This window comes from Cydia strobilella, chromosome 2 (assembly GCF_947568885.1).
Source record: "Cydia strobilella chromosome 2, ilCydStro3.1, whole genome shotgun sequence".
Taxonomy (NCBI): Eukaryota; Metazoa; Arthropoda; class Insecta; order Lepidoptera; family Tortricidae; genus Cydia; species Cydia strobilella.
Window position 1 is genome coordinate 11,703,130 of NC_086042.1, and position 19,084 is coordinate 11,722,213.

The following is a 19,084-nucleotide window of genomic DNA, read 5'->3' on the forward strand; positions in this document are numbered from 1 at the left end:
AGGTTCACCCATTGGTCCATTGATTACATGATGTCATGATGACTATTAATCAAAGGCTTGATCAAGTTAAAGGGGCGGTCCTTATGATGTCAACTTCAACTATGTAAGTAATGATCGGTTCTAGCCTATATCCATTCCTGGGTTTAAAGTGTTTACTTTCATAATTATCGCATCACAAGCATCACGAAATGCAAAGATAGTCGTGATTAGTCAACTGAAATTGGGCTTTCAAGTAATATGTAGTTTAAATGGAAAACCTGGTTAATTAACCCAAAACTGTCGGTCCCTTGAGATTTCAATTATCCAGGTTTCACTGTAGTTTAAATAGATTATTTTACGTAGCTATTTGCTATAAATATAGTAAACGTGGTATTAGCATTCCTAGATTTGCAATAAGGTCTGGTAAAACTAAATTCTCCGCGCCACATAAACATGACGACCGTTCTGGCCTAGTGGGTAGTGACACTAGTGACCCTGCCTATGAAGACGATGGTCCCGGTTCAAATCCTGGAAAGGGCATTTATTTGTGTCATCAGCACGGATATTTGTTTCTGAGTCTTAGGTGTTTTCTATGTATTTATACACGTATTATATATATCGTTGTCTGAGTATCCACAACACAAGCCTTCTTGAGCTTACCGTGGGGCTTAGTCAATTGGTGTAATAATGTCCTATAATATCTATTATTTTATTATATTATTATCACAAGGCTAGCAAACAGCAAACGTTAGGGTGGCATTCAATTACATTTATCTACGAAATTTAGGAAGGCACAGCGGGAGTATTCGCGATACTAATAGCTGTATTCTTTTTGTTTCAGAAATAGCAAAAGTACGAGCGAGTCTATTCCAAATAAATGGCGTTAAAAAGGAACCACTTATTCTACCAGAAGCAGAAGGCATGGTCACAACACTCACAGAAAAAGTATACGTGCCGGTCAAAGAACATCCAGATGTAAGTGTTGTACTTATTACCCAATGTTTGTAATATTCGTTCACATAAAATCATAGGACTTTTCACATGCTCAATAGCAATAACAATAAATAATATCACTTGGTCTTGCGAGAAAGTCTTCTTAAAACTGTATCTGTGGAAAGTTAATGGAGGTGCGGGTAGGTTAAACATGCCATATATAGCTTTTGCTTAGCATTTACTTTTACACTGATCAACACTTAAGTGATACCGATGTAACAAGTTAGTTGTTTTTAGGAAGTTAAAAATACCAGAATGCTACATAAATATTCACTCATTTTCAGTTAGTACTAGAGCTTGTGGCCGCGATTATATTAGTAACTACTTACTTGTGTATGATGAAAACCATGTTTTAGTCGAAACAAATTAATAACTTTAGTACTAGTTAAACGTAAATCAAACAGAACTGGATACGGTTCGGTCTTAATATTGTTGCTAACAAATTCCTCTAGTACTATAAATAAATCTGTCTCAGACAGATTAAATGAGAGATTGCTATTCATTCCTGTTGTTAACAATAGTAGCTCAGAGTATGAAACCTAATAAAGACTGATTCAGGGCAGGCATTCCAAAAACGGTTATCGGTAAAATTTGTCTGAAACTTTTTAGTTTTGTATATCGTCAGGTGACAACCAAAACTAACTAATTACAAGTTCATAGCCATAGTGAACCGTATTGATAACTAAATAAAGTTGGTTTTTGTTTAATTATAATTTAGTAATAAGTGCGATAGTCATACCCGCATGTCGACACACGAGGTGGTCAGCTTGCTACATTTGGTGACTGATGTCAGGGCTGCCCCGCTGCTGCTTCGAAGCGAATATGTTATATAGATTCCTGTTTCTAGTGTGTATGTTTTTGTCAAAGTTTATTCAAGAGCATGTTTTAATATTTTCCGTTTAACGGTTTTTTATTTGGCACTTGGTGAAACAAGTGCAATACTCGTACTATCTTCATAAAGAGTAAATATGTAGTCCCCTGCCACACAGACTACTCGGCCGACATCCATGATTGTGTGTTGTCCATTCATTCGCATCATACCGTTCCAGGCTCATTTGCAAAGCACGTTTCTACAAACCTTTATTCGGTGTTCAGAGTTCGTTGAACCGAATGACACATGTTCATGTTACTATTTAATTACCTAAATAACTTGTTATTCTAGGTTATCGATGATCTTGTAGTGCCTGAGGCACTATTGTGAATAATGTTAAAAATCAAATATGTAAATTTTAACTGCGTTGCATGGTAAATACAATATATGTATGTATATTAATTTTATATTTTTTGTATCATGATAGTTTTTTAATTGTTAATATGAATACTTTCGAATGGAAAATTCTGCATGCTTTTACTATAATATGCAAATAATGTCAATAATCTTGCTTTTAGATTGATTTGTCTTAAAGGGACTTTGCGCTGTTGGCTTCGGCCCCTATGCACGCCTCCCAAAGGTCCGGGACCCAGTGGTCCCGAGATACGGAAAAGACATACGAATAATAAATAAAGTAAAAATGTTGCACAATCAGTAAAGATTTCACAAAAATTCAAATTATAGAAGTATTTTCTAGAAATACACACACGGTAATCGTGATCGAAGTAATGGTTTCTTGTTACCATGGCTGAGAATGGCTAATGTGGTGAGAACCGGCGGTTCTTAGTATTGGTACTAGCAATGTCGATGATTTATAGAAATTAAATGAACAAACGTTATAAATAGTAGGCATATTTTGTGCCTTTTTTGGTTTCGTGTAAAGTTGGAGCCATCACTTAGGTATTCGCCAGACACTGTTCTGTACTAAACTACAAAGGTCTAAGAGAAGACTATATACCTATACTTACCTATGGATAATTAAGCTGATTCCTCATTAATCTAAATTGTTCTTAGCATAATTATATGTATACACGGTGGTTAATAAATAAGTGCATTCCCGTTGCCAGGGAGGTTTTGGGATTATACTGAGCAACTTTGACTATGGGACCAACCCCGAAATCGCGAAAAAAAAAAGTTGGCTGTTTTATACATTTTGGCTGGTTCATTTTTTATGGGACGGTACATTTTTTTTTCGCGATTTCGTGGTTGATCCCATAGTAAAAGTTGCTCGGTATAATCCCAAAACCTCCCTGGCAACCGGAATGCACTTATTTTTTAGCCACCCTGTATACTGGTTTGTAATAATTATGTAATGTAAGTAGATTTATGCAATGAATTCGAACGTGTGTGGTGGAGTTAACTGTTTATACAGTAGATCTTTGTAAAATTAAACTAAATGCGCTATGTGTATATATATCTGTCACTATTGATTCCTCTCGTAGATCATCTAGATAATTGTCAGGAATTCAACAATGTGAACGTAAATCTTAAGATAAATTGAACGTTGAATGTTATTGATTGTCGATCAAAAGGGCCGTACGAGATCGGTCACGTACTGAAATCATGATGGAATCGGTCTAACGATGTAGATGTCGCGAGTCTAGTCGGCAAGCGGCAAGCCTCTCAGTGCTTATTTACAAAATAAGCGATGACATTCGTTCAACATGTTATGTCCTCTAAAAGGCTTAATATAAAGCTTATTCATGAAATAAAACAATGAAAACGTATTCAATATACGCGATATAATCCGTTTCCATAGTTTTATTTCATGAGTAACTATCGCGGTAACCGAAGACAATATCATAAAACTTATTTCCAAATTAAACTGCTTTTCTTTGGCCTGATCGACATTTTATAAAATTACCCCAAAACGTAATTTACATAGGAAAAGTCCTAGTTGCAAAAACTGAACTGTAACTATTTTCGTCCACGGAAATAGACCGAAGAAAATTTGTTTCGTATGTCGAACACATACAAATATTGTAGAAACAACAGTTTCGAAACATTGCTTCCAATGAGTAATATCTCGAAAATGTTTTTAGTTTTGTGACTTTAACGTTCTTCTTTATAGTTAGTTAACGCTTTTATACTCGGCCGCGCACACGTTTCTGTTCAGTTTTCGGAAACAAATTCCAAACCGTAACATCAGTTTAATGTTGATTATTCGTGCTCTACATTTTTAAATACTGACTAAAATCACATAGCAATAGGGTATTCTACATTTTTTTATGAATGGTATCAGTCGATCAGGTTTGTTTTGAGGATCAAATGTCTTTATGGGACCCATTGTCTTAAAGCAATACAAAAATCACAAATGATGGTCAAAGTCTGGCACCCGCACTTTACTGACGAAACGCTTCATACAAAATGACAACATCGTGACGTCAGCATGTAACGTCGCTATCGCTTGGAAGAGTTAGAAGCCGTGGAAAACAAGAAAATTGCGATTTTGTCGGTGAAATATTGCGTTTATGTATATTGTTGTCATACAATTTCCTATTTGTAAGTAAAAAAAAATTAAACGTATTTTTCAAGTTTCCAATTTGTTCTGATAAATTGGTCATTTTCTATCTATTTAACTTAGAGTTGTGCCGTTCCCGGTAACATTCCCCATTTCGTATGGGGAAATTTCTCGCTCGGTAACATTCCCAATACAAAATGGGGAATGTTACCGGGAACAGCACAACTCTAATTTTTAACTAGATTTATAGTTGGTCAAACCAAACTGTTAGTAAATAAGAACAAAAGTGCTAGTACTAGTGTTAAGACAAAGATAGTATGAGTCTCTCAGTCTCTCTGTCCATGTTTGAAATGAGACAGTCCTTTGACAAACTAAAATTCAACATGTGGAAAATACCGTATTGGAACTCTTTAGTCATCATATCTCAATGTTTAATGCCAGTAGCTCTTAAAAAGGTTTAATGCGGAACCTACTATTTCGTCTACTGCCGACGTAGTGAATGTTATGCAGGGCACACACGACGGAACGCAGCTACGCTCAATCATAGTTGTATCGCCTTGACGGGACCTGGTTTCCAGGACTTGCTTCACTGGTAACTAGTCAAGGCAAAATAAACTGCAAAAATGTTAATATCGATGCAATTTCAAATCTACACCGTTTTTAAACAATTGAAATGTCTTCAAATAATCGTTTCAAATTTAGGTATAAATAAGTTAATAGGCTTTGGGCCTAACTCTGAGTGTCAGCTATAAAATTAATGTAATAACCCTTTTAAATTTAAATTTTACCAAAGTAAACCGAAGTTTTCTTCTAGCTAACTTCTGTACGTGTTTATTATCATATTAAGTTTTTGGGCGAAAATTTACTTTGTATCAGCATCAGGACTGCAGAATGTACTAATCTCCCACATGAAAAGGAAGGCTTCAGCGGATATTCGAATGGAGATATAAGCCTGCAGTATCGTAATATTTTTTATGATATTGGCAACTTAAATACCTTTTAGTAATCGGCTATTAAGCAACTTTCTCATAAAATTTCGAGTTTATTGCTGTACGCGCTTGTTCACGTCATCATGCACGACGCCTACAATACATACATTAACAATATACTTCATATGATTGTCGATATCGATGTAGCGCGTGTCCCCGCGCTGAAACTGCGACTCCCCTTATAGGGAAAGGCGCGTTATTAAATCCGACCATATCGGTGGACCCGTTACTTCGACTTTTTGCTGGCCATCATGACAAACCTGCCGCGCACCTACGGCGCTAGCTGATTCCTTGTAAGCAATACCGAAGAATAAAGGGAGCATTGGTCGAATAACTGCTTTGTCTAATTATTGCCCATTATTTAGTTTGCATGCATGTTTATGACTAATATTACGATTATTGTCAGCATTTTGTTTTGCATGGTTTAAATATGTTGAGAATAATGAACGATTGTTGAGATCGGCAATGTGTGGATGACAGGGACCTAGTATGTTGATTTCTACGTTTTCTATAAATGCTAAATATCTATTCAAAAACGATGCGTGTCAAGTATAAATTAATAATTCCTGTAGTGATTTTCGATAGCGAATAGTACCTAGAATGTTTATAATACGATATTCTTGTTTTCATAAAACATATCAGCAGACGGTATGCGGTTTATCATTCGCGAGTGCAAACATCGGTATAAAAGCTCGCGAATGTGTTTCAAACATTAAACACTTTCAGCTACCTAAAACAAACGTATGTACTCTACTAGCAGCTCATTGCACGGTGCACTAAGGAAACTCACACTTACGATTACGGCTGCCACAGAAATCTGCATTGCGTTTAGATCTTCCTGCATTTAGATCAGGAAGTTTATAAAAGAGTGTTGGTTGTTATTTACGAGTACCTACTAGTATTACACGTCGTCTGTGTAGGGTCATTGGGATAACAATAAACTAGACAAAGTGCGAGTCGGACTCGCCCACCGAGGGTTCCGTAGTTTTTGTATGTGTTGTTATAGAGCGGTAACAGAAATACATCATCTGTGAAAATTTCAACTGTCTAGCTATCACGGTTAATGAGATACAGTCTGGTGACAGACAGACGGACAGTGGAATCTTAGCAATAGGGTCCCGTTTTTACCCTTTGGGTACGGAACCCTAAAAACGGAATCCTTATAGTTTCGTCATGTCCGTCCGTCCGTATGTCACAGCCACATTAGAAAACTATAAGATATAATTTAATCTAACTTGGAATTTTCGGTGTATTTTGTGAGCCGTTACTTGCTTTAGAATTTATAATTTGTAAAAATACTTATATTTTTAGGGAGGCATGGAGTACATTTACCTAACTAAAAGTAAAAAAAAAGTGTTTAAAATAAAATCAACATGTAGCACATCATTAGATAGCTCTTTAAAAAGAACATTAAGGTTTCTAAAAACGTTTTTTGATTAAGTGACTACTAGAGTTTTGAATGATTCACGGTTAGTTTCACTAGACTTATATTGATTAAATAATACAAAAGGTAATTACGGTCTATATCCCGGTCAATATAAGTTAGGTGACTACTTTTGGAAATAATCGCTCTGATAGTCAAAAATATTGTGTTTTCCCTAACTTTTAAACCGGCCGAGCAACAAAATTAAAAAAATTCTTAATAATAAAGTTCAATAACTAATTTCCACGAAAATTATTTTGAATATGATCGATTGAACCATTAAATAGTTTAAAAAAAACTGATGTTATTAAAACGACGTAAGTGCCGCGAACATACGCCCTTTTGCTTGTATTAATTCTATTGTAGGAAGGTACGGAAACCTCCATTACGCGAGGTCCGACACGCACTTTGCCGGTTTTTCATACAGTCACTTCTAATAGTTCTAATGTGTGTAGAAAAACTTGGCTTTCCTACAGCTGAAAAGTGCATGAACGAAGATAATACTGTAGTCATGTTATTCCAAAGAGGATATAATAGGATAGAGCGGTGTACTGTCATAGTAAATTTTGTAGCGACGGTAAATTCACTGCCATCTATCGACACACGATTAAAACTAAAACTAACAAAGTTTTGCACGGAACACTAAAAATATCAAAAAATGTTTAAAAATATGCATAAATGTTTTTTTTTATTTGCATTTATTATTTTGACCCATGTTCTTTCACTGATATGCGTTAAAATTGTTAAATAACAAACGAAACCGTCAACGCCATCTATTCGAGAGTAGGCCAAAGGTAGTGGCGCCGTCTGATCTAGAATCAAATTTTCTTGATTTTCGAGGCACGTTTTTCCTTAGACTGTTGACTGTCTGTATCCATCTATATCTATGTGTTATTCTGCGGTTGCAGATAGTCGCATGTTGCAGAGATTTTGGACAATCGTATGTGGGCGGGCGTCTGGTGTTTATCTTGCTATTTAGTAATATTTTCTGTATATAAAGTATTTTTTCTGGCACATTTCTTTTGTATTAACTATTAACCTAAAACTTGCGCAGAAAATGCCTGCGTGGGTTGTTAAAGCATGTCTCATTTAATACACTGTGGTAGCCTGGTAGCATAAACATGATTCTTGTTTTCTGACACACTTCGATTCTTTTCTTGTATTAGTTTTTTCAACTGCTTTTGTTATTTGTATTGTATTATTATTTTTGAAAGTGACACTCAAATCCAATGCAACTTTTATCGGCGCATTTAGTGACGAAACGTAGTAGTTAGTGATGCAGCAAAAATCCTTATGAAAATTCTTCGGATTAAAAAATACTGTAGATTTAATTATAACCAATCTAAATAAAGTAGGTAGGTAGGATAGGTATGTATATTAATTCAAACTTACGCAAATTGAGTAAAAAGTGTTTTTATACTGACCGGCGTTTTGTGCTTGGCTGTGACTAAATCCGATTTAGAATAAACTTTACAGTAAATGATAACAATATGAAACCTAACTTTATAAAACAGTTTAAATTTTAATTTGATTAAAATAATTGACGACCTAGTTTACTGAATCTCATGACAATTAAGTATAAATTAGCCCACACACGGCCACGAAACATTGTTTCATTATAGCAGAGGAGGCGATTATGCAAAAAATATGTAGTAACTCGAGTGTCGTAGAGACCTACTGGAATCGAAAGATTAGATGATAGGAAGAAAAAAAATGTTATATAATATTTTCTTTTTTACCGAGAAGGAAAGCGTCTTTTCAAATGTAAAAAAACCACCATGTGGAATTACTCGAGCACGTCAGATAACAATATCTGACCACCCTGCCTATGTAAAAATAACAAGTAATTAATCCACCATATCTTAATCTGACGCGCTCGAGTATTTCAAGGTGGCGATTTTTTTACTATTCTGATTCTGACGGGCTATCCTTGACTCTCTGCTCGGTGTCAAGGACGCATACTTGGTGGAGGTACTCAACAGGATGCAAGGTATCCCCCATATCTTAATCTGACGCGCTCGAGTGACTCCAAAAATCCCCTCTTGGGCTCCCCGACCCAGAGTTCTGTTGATCACTAATGGTCTGGTATGGTCTTCACGTTCAGTTCCACTTTACCTGAAGCACTTTTATAACACATCCAAAATGGTACTAATTTGGATGTATACTTGAAAATAAAAATAATTAGGAAATAAAATAATTTGATTTCCAAATTGATTTGACTCTCGATTTGTAATCAACGATCAAAAATGTTGCCCGTTTTAGTCATGAGCCCTGACATGAGCTGTGGCAAAAATTTATAAAAAAAAACAACAACAATTTGAGAAATATCTGTCTGTTGCTACGCTGCTTGTATTTAAACCTTTTACCTGATTTTTATTGAACGTACTTACCAACTTTTGTAGTCGCTCAACAGTGACAAAACTCGGTCTAGAAACAAGGATACTATTCAGTGTAATGTATCACCTACATTAACGGTGATAAGTGCAATTGGCCCGGCGGCAATGAGGTCGATCGGATTGGTCATGCTCCGCAGCGTGGTCACGGGTCACGGGCACCGCTGCTCTCGTTGGCTCCCTGTTTCCACTTTTGTATCTTGCGTCTTTTACTCGTTTCTCGGGTGCGGCATTTAGGTTCCTACTTGTTGTGGAAACATAGTCACTGAACTGTATGTCGTCCTCCGCTGTCTGTCGTAAACTGGTCTTGTCTTGTGATTGTTATGTCTAATTTTGAATTTAAATGTCGGTCGTTCCAAATAATGTATGTCAGTCAGCCAGTCAGTCAGTCGGTCTATGTCAGGTCGCCACGGAGGTTGGAAGCCACGACAGTCACAAAATGTGTTTGAGTGAAGCAATTTTGTTCATAAGAGTACATATATTTGTAGCCCGACCACGTGCTGGTAGATTAAAGACAAACAACTCATAATAATATATCGTATATTTCGAAGTGAGAAAATCATTATTAATCAGTTTATGATACAAAATATCATGTAAATCCCTTCTGTATTTCACTACAGTTTCGGTATTGCATCAACATAAAACTGACATTTCAAAGTTAACGAGATTATGCATTAATTTGCAGTATATGTAGTAATACCCACGAACGACAGCGCGAGGCGCCGGAAGACGGCCCGCCACCTATTTGATGACGGTCCTGAAGGACCTGAAAGAGATAGGAGTAGATAACACCATAGCCCAAAACCAGGAACAGTGGAAAAGGCAGACAAGGAGAGCCGACCCCAGATAATGGGATGAGGCTTAGGACAGGAACAAGATATGTATTATGTAGTCTACCGATGTATTTCCTATTACTAATTTATTTCATATTTAAAACGCTTCGTGATGACACCTAAATGACTAATAACTATTTAACAGTTAAATTATTTATTACCGTCGCATTGATCTGTTGGACATTCAGGATTTTTTTTAAAGCTATGTTAATAATCTATGAGCCCAAATATTTTGTATATGAATAGTTAAGCGAGTATTTTTAGCCGCTATACAATAACCTTTTCTTCTCAGCAGCTTAAACCAACGTACTTGGCTACATAAATAAACAAAATCACAATCCGCATTTTGCTTCGTCCATATGTAAAATCAGTACCTACACGCAAAACCATTCTGCTCTCTGGACGTACAAATACAAATAAGATAACTATTGTTCCAACAATCACAATGATGCCGATTATATATAATTAAATTAATTAAATACTTGGAGTTAAAGCTTGGGGCTTGGCTTATACTAGTAGTTCCAAATACCTAACCACTACTTTAATTCTAAACTATACCGTACTCTCGGTATTGTTTTTTTTATATAAGTACTAAACCGTCTTTGATTTATGAAATTATTATAAATATTATATTTATTAATAAGTCAAAATAGCATGAGATCGATCGTGACTAATTCTCAGGCGCAGCTTGTTAAGTCATTAGTGAAACTGATTTACTGCTATAAAATAATGCATAATAAACTGCAAGTTACCGTTTACATTGTTAACTTGGCGCCTATTATGGTTAGCCAGATTTGATCTTAATGCTTGTTTGTTTTTGATATAAATTGTCTTTTGTCTCTCCGCCGTTATGGGTTTTACTAGCGGGGAGAAAACAGTTTAAATCGAGCCGCAGGCATATAAATAATCATGCACCGGGAACGGTTATCGACATGGTTCTGTGTCATTAAGAATTTGATTATTACCTATAGGTATGATCACAAAAACTGTCATTTTACCGCTTCTTACTAAAAATACCATATTGTTCGTGTCCTTCGGTAGTCATTCAACAAAAATAATTCTAAATCTCCTAAATAAAACTAAAAAATGCAATATCTTCCACCATAAATTCGTTTCATAAACATCTTAGACGTACCAGGGTGCCTTATTTGCAATTTTGCATATTTAAAAACCAACTTGTAATTAGGTATTTAACCTTTCGTATGCTTAGGAGCAGATCTGCGCCATATACATTCAACTTAAACATGAAGTTGTCACGATTGCTATTTATATGGCAATTTTTTGACATGCGCATACGAAAGGTTAAATTACTTACTCACAGGGTGATGTATATTATGAGTTACAAACCCAATCGGCAATCGAAACCCTTGATCAAGGAAGCTTCGTCGTGCATTCTGAAACCGTCATACCGCCGGAGGCAGCAACGATATCTCGTCGTGACCAATCGCTGTACGACAATTATGTAGGTATTAACCCATCAGTCACAATGTGGGATTGGCAACTATCTGCTATTAATGACTTGTGATTGCCAGCCTCGGTCAATGGTTCACTTGTTCGTTGTATTTAATAAGTAATAGCCAAGACGTGTTACTCGTATTAGGCGAGTAGTATTACTTGGATTAGTCCTATTACCTACTGATTTGTGGTCTTTTGTGGAATTTCATGACAAACTGCAAGAAGATCGTGCGTATAAGTTGCGAATTATATCTCAGCGACTGAAACGCCTAGCAAGTAGTAAAGATCGTATTATTGAGAGCCTCAAATAGCTCTTGCAGGAGTTGCAGGCATTGAATGATTCATACTAATTTCATACTCGATTACGTAAATAAGAACAAAAGCATTAAACGCCAACGCGTAATTATCTATCAAATCAAAATAACTTTACCAAGTTTGCTTGTGACTTCTTTCATGCACCCTAAATGCATGCTCATGCAAGCTCATCAATGTAAGCTCATGATTTTAATAATTTATTGCCACAAAGACATGAAGCGTCAGCAAGCGTGCAAAATTGGATGTACCTACTTCGGACATGATCAATGTGTGTGCCCATGCGCGCATAATCAATGCGCATGGTCTGTGCCACATAATTTTGATTTCATCATACAATGCAACAGTTAAAATAGTCACATTAGTTTAGTGTAATACTTATGCTCGTACTTAGACTTGATCGAACATAGGAAATGTCGCGATAGCCCTCAGCTCGTGCGCACAATATCGCCTCGTGTGTAATGACCAACTTTAGCACACTTGTATCATAATGTACTATTAATTTTATTTATTGTTCAGAACACATACAGTCATACATAAATTATTTTATCAACAACAGTTTGGATAATAGTTTAAATCATAAGGTTTCGCACCTTAATAGATATTAGCAACTATATGGGCTGCATGATTTTATTTAGAGTGGCACTCATGATGGTGATTTAACCAAAAATTTTCATGATTAAATCATTCCTGATTAAATCAAAATGAACCTCAATCTACTCATTTCTTCGAAAATAAACAGGTACTAATTGAAACTTGAAAATGGCAAATCAACTAGTACATCCAAGCATGATTATTTTATTTTATTGAAACTTCTTTCATTAGTAAATATTTTCAAACAAATTTTTGCCCATCTAATTTTATGGGCTAGTACTTAAAAAAGTTATTGACATTAATAACTGAATGAACCCGTATAACACGAGGATACCGAAAAGTCATCTGGTATCGTACAATATTTATCATTTATAGAATTCAGAAGTCCGTGGGAGAAGGGCTTAGGCTTTTTAATAGGCGTAACGACTGCACTTCGCCCGCGCAATGCAATTTCTATTCACGCCAATGACAATCATCGCACCTTGTTTTGTATCGTTAACCCAGATTTAGTGACAAATTGATACAACAATACATTTGTTGAGTAAAAATAGCTTGTTATATGTACCTATTCGTTTCATTATATGGGCCGATCAACTACTTTCTGTATAAACCTGTCCACTTGGAAAAAATAACTGCTACTAATATTAATTTAACCTGATATATTTTCTTATGTTTGCTTTTCCTTATAATGGTAAATTTATTAAGTTTTTTTAAGAAAAATCATGGTGACTCAGCTGATACAAGCCCTAACTTCACAAACTACACCTTAGTCAAAATATGTGGCTTGACTGTTTACAAGAGATCTGATAACTTTTAGACAGTGCGAGCCTTACGGTTTCGCCTTGGCAACATTTTACATGAAAATGTGGTTTGGTGAGATTTCACTTCTTTTTGTAAGTTGCTTTAGGTCTAAAATGCCGCAGGACCATGTTCGCTGTACCTATTTTCAATAATTTTGAGTCAAAAAATTGCCCAAATTGTTTAAATGTCACTTGGCTCACGGTCACAAAAATTGTGACCCAAAAGACATTTTTCGTGACCCAATAGACTCTTTTAAGCTTATATATAATGAAACACCGTAAAACTTATTGCTAATATATATTCATTCCCTCATTGCAATCATTCACTTCTTCAGTGACAGTCCTATCAGTCAGTATCGTCAGCAACAAAACATCTATTTAAGCTCTACTGAAATTGAATCTATTCAATGAAATTGTTAGCAAAAATCAATATTAAAAATCAAAAAATCAATAAGAAATACCTAGTTGATTCGCCCATATTCGTTGTAATGACTTGTGTCCAGTTTGAAGTTGAGATCTTACTCAAGAAATACCAAAATACATTCAGAAAGAAAATCTTACTGAATTTATTTTAAAAATGTTCATCGTCAGATTTACATTGAGCACCGCTCGGATTTCATCGGGGAGCATGTCATAACTGATGAGTAAATAAAATAGGTTACGTTTTGTAGGTAACCTAATATTTACATGCTGAAAAATTAATTAACAACTGAAGCCGATCAAGTACCAAATTAAATTAAATTTTGTAGTGCCTACGTAGTAGACGTTGTTTTCATGCGATAAATTATACCAGATGCCTTAGGCTTCGAGATAGATACGAACATGCATCCCATAATTACTTTCTCTATATTTTATAATTTTAAACTGCCCATGGTTATTATTTTATACCTTCAAATATCATCATGAAAATAAACTTTTTGAGACTTACGACAAGCTTGATTTTTATCAAGGCACTGTTTTTAATACAAACTGTTTACACAAGGAAAAGCTATGATTACGCGAATCTACACTTCCATAAAGTTTTAATACTTTTTCAAAATAAAATCTGTGTTAGTCCAGAATTAATAAGACTGCACATGAAGAACATGACTACTTACGAAGTGAAGGGAAAAACTAAACTTCGTCAGTTGTGAAGACACAATTATAGTTTGCTTAAATTTGAAGTTTACGGATTGTTGTCTAAAAAACAATCAAATCAGTTATTTTTCTTGGGCTAGCGACTGCGACTAATCGACGCCATAGAGCTGTCGTCGCTCGCTCGTTTTCGGGCTTCCTAATTCCGTCACGACCACAGTTTCCTCTTATTCCAGATAAAATATTGCCTCAGACGTAGCGGGTTTCGATCAGTTAAATGTGGGACATTGTTAAACGTCTGAAATTTTTACCGGAATACCAATCGAGACGCAAGTTTAAATGTCGTGAGGTTTTTGTTTTATTTATTTACAAACGTTATTTAGTTAATGTCATGACAAAGTACTCATGTCAAGTAATTTGTTGATTGTAAGTCTTAGAGCTATACGATCGATTTAGATCTAGGAGACTTGTACCTAAAAGTCTTAGATCTAAATCGATGTTATAAGATAATTTAGATGAGGATGTAGAGTCGGATCAAGCTAACTCTGCACAATTAACCTTAAATTCCTATGAAAATAAGACTTGTCACTTTCACACATTCTGTCACTTCAAAATCTGGGCAGAATTAACTAAAACAATGGACTTCTAAAAAAGAGTTCTAAAAATGGTGCGTAAGCAGCCGCAGACATTAGTAAAGCAGCGTACTACGTAGGCGAACAACACGCGAACGCGAAGCGAAGCGATGCGGCGCGGGGTGAATCAATCATTTGATACCTATAGAAGTGTCCTACGTGGGCGATCTCGTTGCGAACGCGAACGCCGTGTGCCTGCCGCACCGCGCCGCTTTGCTTCGCGTTCGAGAGTTGTTCGCTTACGTAAGACGCAGCGTAAAATGCTTTTCCTGAAATGACGGGATATGCAAGCGCGGGCGCGAAGCCAAGTGGCGCGCGGCTTTCAAAACGGCGTGACATGTCCGGCGAGTGGCGACGTTCGCACACAATTGTGAAATGCATTGTACTCTGATGGGTACCTATTTAACCTAATGACATTTAGAGAAACTAGAGTCTAGCTAAATAGACTATAGTATAAGATGCAAAATACTTGAAAAAAAAAAATTAGACCAATTATTTTGATATGTCAGGATAAAATATAGCTCTGAATACTCATACCTAAAGATACATTGTGGCGTGGGTTCTGTTAGTGTGCTATTAAATAGAGCTTTTAGTGCTCATCATTATTTACAAGGGGGTATAATAATAGTTGACATGCAAAGAGGAAGTCTTCTCCCGCAGGCCGTCTTGCGGTGTACCGCTAAGCAGTCAAGCCCTCCGCTTTAATATAACTACATATTACGATTACGGTTAGGATTTTATGCGCTGGAAACCGCGATAATATAAACTGGAGTTTTGCAAAATATATATTGCTATTTATGTGTGCGAGTTCTATGCTACAACTTGTAATTTGTTTAAGTTTCTTTTTACCTATCTTACTCTTTCCAAGTCTAACGCAAACATTTAGTTCGTAATTTGTACTGCTTTTTAATGATGAAATAAGAACTCTAATGCAGCAATAATTATAAAATAGCAATTGTGACGGCATGTCGCTAATAATACATTAGCAAGTTACAGTTTGTATGTGATTATTTCTAAACCGTCAAAGCCATGATCTATAGCATGTAGATGTTAATTTATGATAAACTGTGGTTTGATCAGATTCATTAGATGCAAATCAATATGCCAAATTTCGGTTCGTGTGTTTTCCCATTGATTTACAATTGGTGGCCCGCCATCGATCGTCACGGTTACCTGACCGCGACGGATACTTAATGTCCTAAGACTGTTTCCGTGTCTCATATTTCATCAGTTGCATTGATACAATAGCTAATCAACCTAATAGCGTCGAGATATAGTACACAGGTAATGAGTTCTTGGATCACAAAAGACTGCCGACGTGCCGACCTTTTTCGGGATTCAATGTTTCAAAATATGTGCGAATTTTCAGAGCATCCATTAGCAATTTTTATACCGTCACAGGCAATTGATTAGTTTGACAAGTATAAAATTTTACGCTTCACATTTAATTTAGCATTTAGTAATTAACGTAGTTGAATCTTTAAGAAAAATTGTGAAATACTTTTAATATGTGTGTTCTGGCGAGGTGCCAAGCGGGTTGGTCCATTTTCTTAGTTCAAAAACGTACGGCAGAGTGATACTAGTTCACAGTTCATATACCTTACTGGCCGACGCTTTGAAGCTAAGGAATTGAGGTTAAATTAGTGTACACGTGAACGTGTGTAGGCACACAAGAAACGATGTGTGCGTAGCGAAGCGCGTAATTAGTCCTACGGCTAATAGCAGTACTTGTACTGATACTGGGACGTCTCAGAGTTAAGATGTAAAATTATGACTAATAATTATAATATGACTAATTGAGCAAGCTAAATGGTGGTGAAATTCAATTTACGTATATTTTATTTGATAACAAATTTTCAAAGATCTACCATGTTTTTTACCTACATTTTTGCTGTCTAACATTATTAAAACTGTATCTCGCGAATTGGTGTATGACTTCAACAACAAAATACCTATTATGTTGAGTTGACTTCATACCTTCTCTGGATGTATATATAAAAATGTCAAAGATAACAAGTAACAAAATCAATTATTCATGAAACAAGTATTCATTAAACAAGTATTTATGAAAGGTCTTATTGTTACAGTTCAACTTCGTTGGAAGGATTCTGGGGCCCAGAGGTATGACAGCTAAGCAGCTAGAACAGGAGACAGGCTGCAAAATCATGGTCAGAGGCAAGGGATCCATGAGAGACAAGAAGAAGGTGAGCATTACTGTAAGCTAATCATTCAGTCTTATAGCATACAATCTACTCTACTTAAATTCGTCTACACAAATTACCTACCTACTTTTGTTTTTCATGCAGCCCTAATGGAGGATCAGGTTACAATTTACTTCAATCCCTTAACAATTACATTGAGAGAAACACGGCTGAAATGTAACTCTTGTAATAGTTTCAGTGCAAACGAAATAACAACGTAGGCATTTATCTCATCTATTTATTTCTATTGCGAGGTTTTTGAAAAACTAAATTCCTATTACCACTGGTTTATCTTTTTTAAGAATATAGTATGTATATTTTCCTAGATATATTTATATTTTCCTACATCCCTTCATCAAAGCTGGTAAAAAACCATTGCTGCATTTGAGCGAATTAAGTATTTTTAAATTCTTTTAAAACTTCATGATGGTCGCTTTTGCCAGGCCGATATCGAGCCTGTGGTTTGCGGTGGTAGTTTTGTGATATGTGGAGTTTTGGGTTCTTCATTGTATTTGGTGAAATTTTCAGGAGGACGCGAATAGGGGTAAGCCCAACTGGGAGCACCTGGCGGACGATCTGCACGTGCTGCTGACCGTGGAGGACACCGAGAACAGGGCCAAGCTGAAGCTCGCCAGGGCCGTCGAGGAGGTTAAGCGTCTACTTATTCCCGTAAGTAACTTATTGGACTACTTTTACCCTGTAATTTAAAACATGGCGGGAGTAGGTATTTTCCATTTTCAAAATAAAATTGTTACAATTACCAAGTTCTCCAAGTCCAAATGGAATGGCATAACTTTTTGAGGAATTATGTGTTTAAATTCGGGTTGCTACCCGAATCGGTTAGGCACACCGTAATCAGATGACACTCTTGGATCTTGGATCCGTTTTCAGATTCGGAATTCAGTTGCAAGCAAGTTGAATTCTGCAAGGTACGAGTATCTATAACGGATGTGTGTAGCTAAGCTAAGGTTGATTAAGAACGTAAACTATGCAGAATTGCAGAAGCACTACGTATATTAAAATTGAACATCTTCATTTACAGCAAGCGGACGGCGAAGACGAATTGAAGAAACGCCAGTTAATGGAATTGGCCATCATCAACGGCACCTACCGCGACTCCAGCGCGAAAGCCGTCGTGCCTGTCAACGGTCAGTGCCTCATAAGTATGGTCGCATTCATGTTTTGTCACTAACTAATCAAGGATTCTGTTATCAAGCGGCATTGAAATGTCTATCCATGATTGCATCATATCTAAAATTAGGTAAACTGCCGATTTTCTTTTATTGCAGCTACTTAACAGAATCCGCCAAAAATACTAACAAAAAAACGGGTTTCAAACACTGTTCATTTAATTTTCAAGTAGGTACCGACTTTTATTTGTATTGTGTCTTTTATGTTGGTGCTAAAGTGTTTGCTATAGAATCACAATGTCTCTCAAGTTTGCTTTAGTGTGATTGACTAAATGGGTTGGTTATTATAACTGCACTCTGTTCACGATCAGACGACCATTGAATTCACTGTTTATGTATTTGGGGATTTTCTGTTTGTCATGGCTGTAATATTATTTCACGATTTTTATCACCCCTCAATGGCTTCGTTTTTATTATTGGTTTAACAAATGACCATAAATTGTCTTAATTTATGAATCGTTAACTATCTTGACAAGACAACTTAAGTTAAGTGATTTGTAGCATGTTTTGATTGTTCCATTAACTGGGCCGTTTCAATTCTAAGGTCAATGTTTTTCAGGAATAAACATATGTATACGCAGCCTTGTATTAGGTACGCAGCGACAAAATAAGTACAAGGGGTCAGCCATCTCATGGCAAATCAGTGTCACCCAGCTGAACTAAATGGGTTCATAAGACTGTGATTTAATCCGTCTACATCGGACTCGAGTCTGACTCGGGGTCCGAATCTGCGAATACTCGCGTCCCAGGGTGCGCACGCGGTGCCCGGGACCCAAATATGAGATGTTGTAAAATAAAATATAATATGTATGGGTATCCGGTTCGAAGGACCAAAAATATTGGTAGTGCCTTTAAACCACTATTGGTGAAAATAAAAATACGCA

General features: G+C 36.2%; 1 protein-coding gene across 9 annotated transcripts in view; it reads left to right on the forward strand.

Moving 5' to 3' along the window:
* The window catches only part of LOC134751800 (protein held out wings), an 88,964-nt gene that overhangs the window by 54,549 nt on the left and 15,331 nt on the right, over positions 1-19,084 (forward strand). For 4 of the 9 annotated variants that reach the window (XR_010128713.1, XM_063687293.1, XM_063687305.1 and 1 more), the window contains exons 2-5: positions 821-954; positions 16,897-17,025; positions 17,539-17,679; positions 18,053-18,173. Coding sequence is in view for 8 of the 9 variants with exons in the window: in XM_063687293.1 (XP_063543363.1) it covers positions 821-954; positions 16,897-17,025; positions 17,539-17,679; positions 18,053-18,173 (525 nt within the window). In the remaining variant the exon portion in view is untranslated. The remainder of the gene's footprint in view (positions 1-820; positions 955-16,896; positions 17,026-17,538; positions 17,680-18,052; positions 18,174-19,084) is intronic. The other 5 variants (XM_063687311.1, XM_063687327.1, XM_063687297.1 and 2 more) reach the window with 3 other exon arrangements.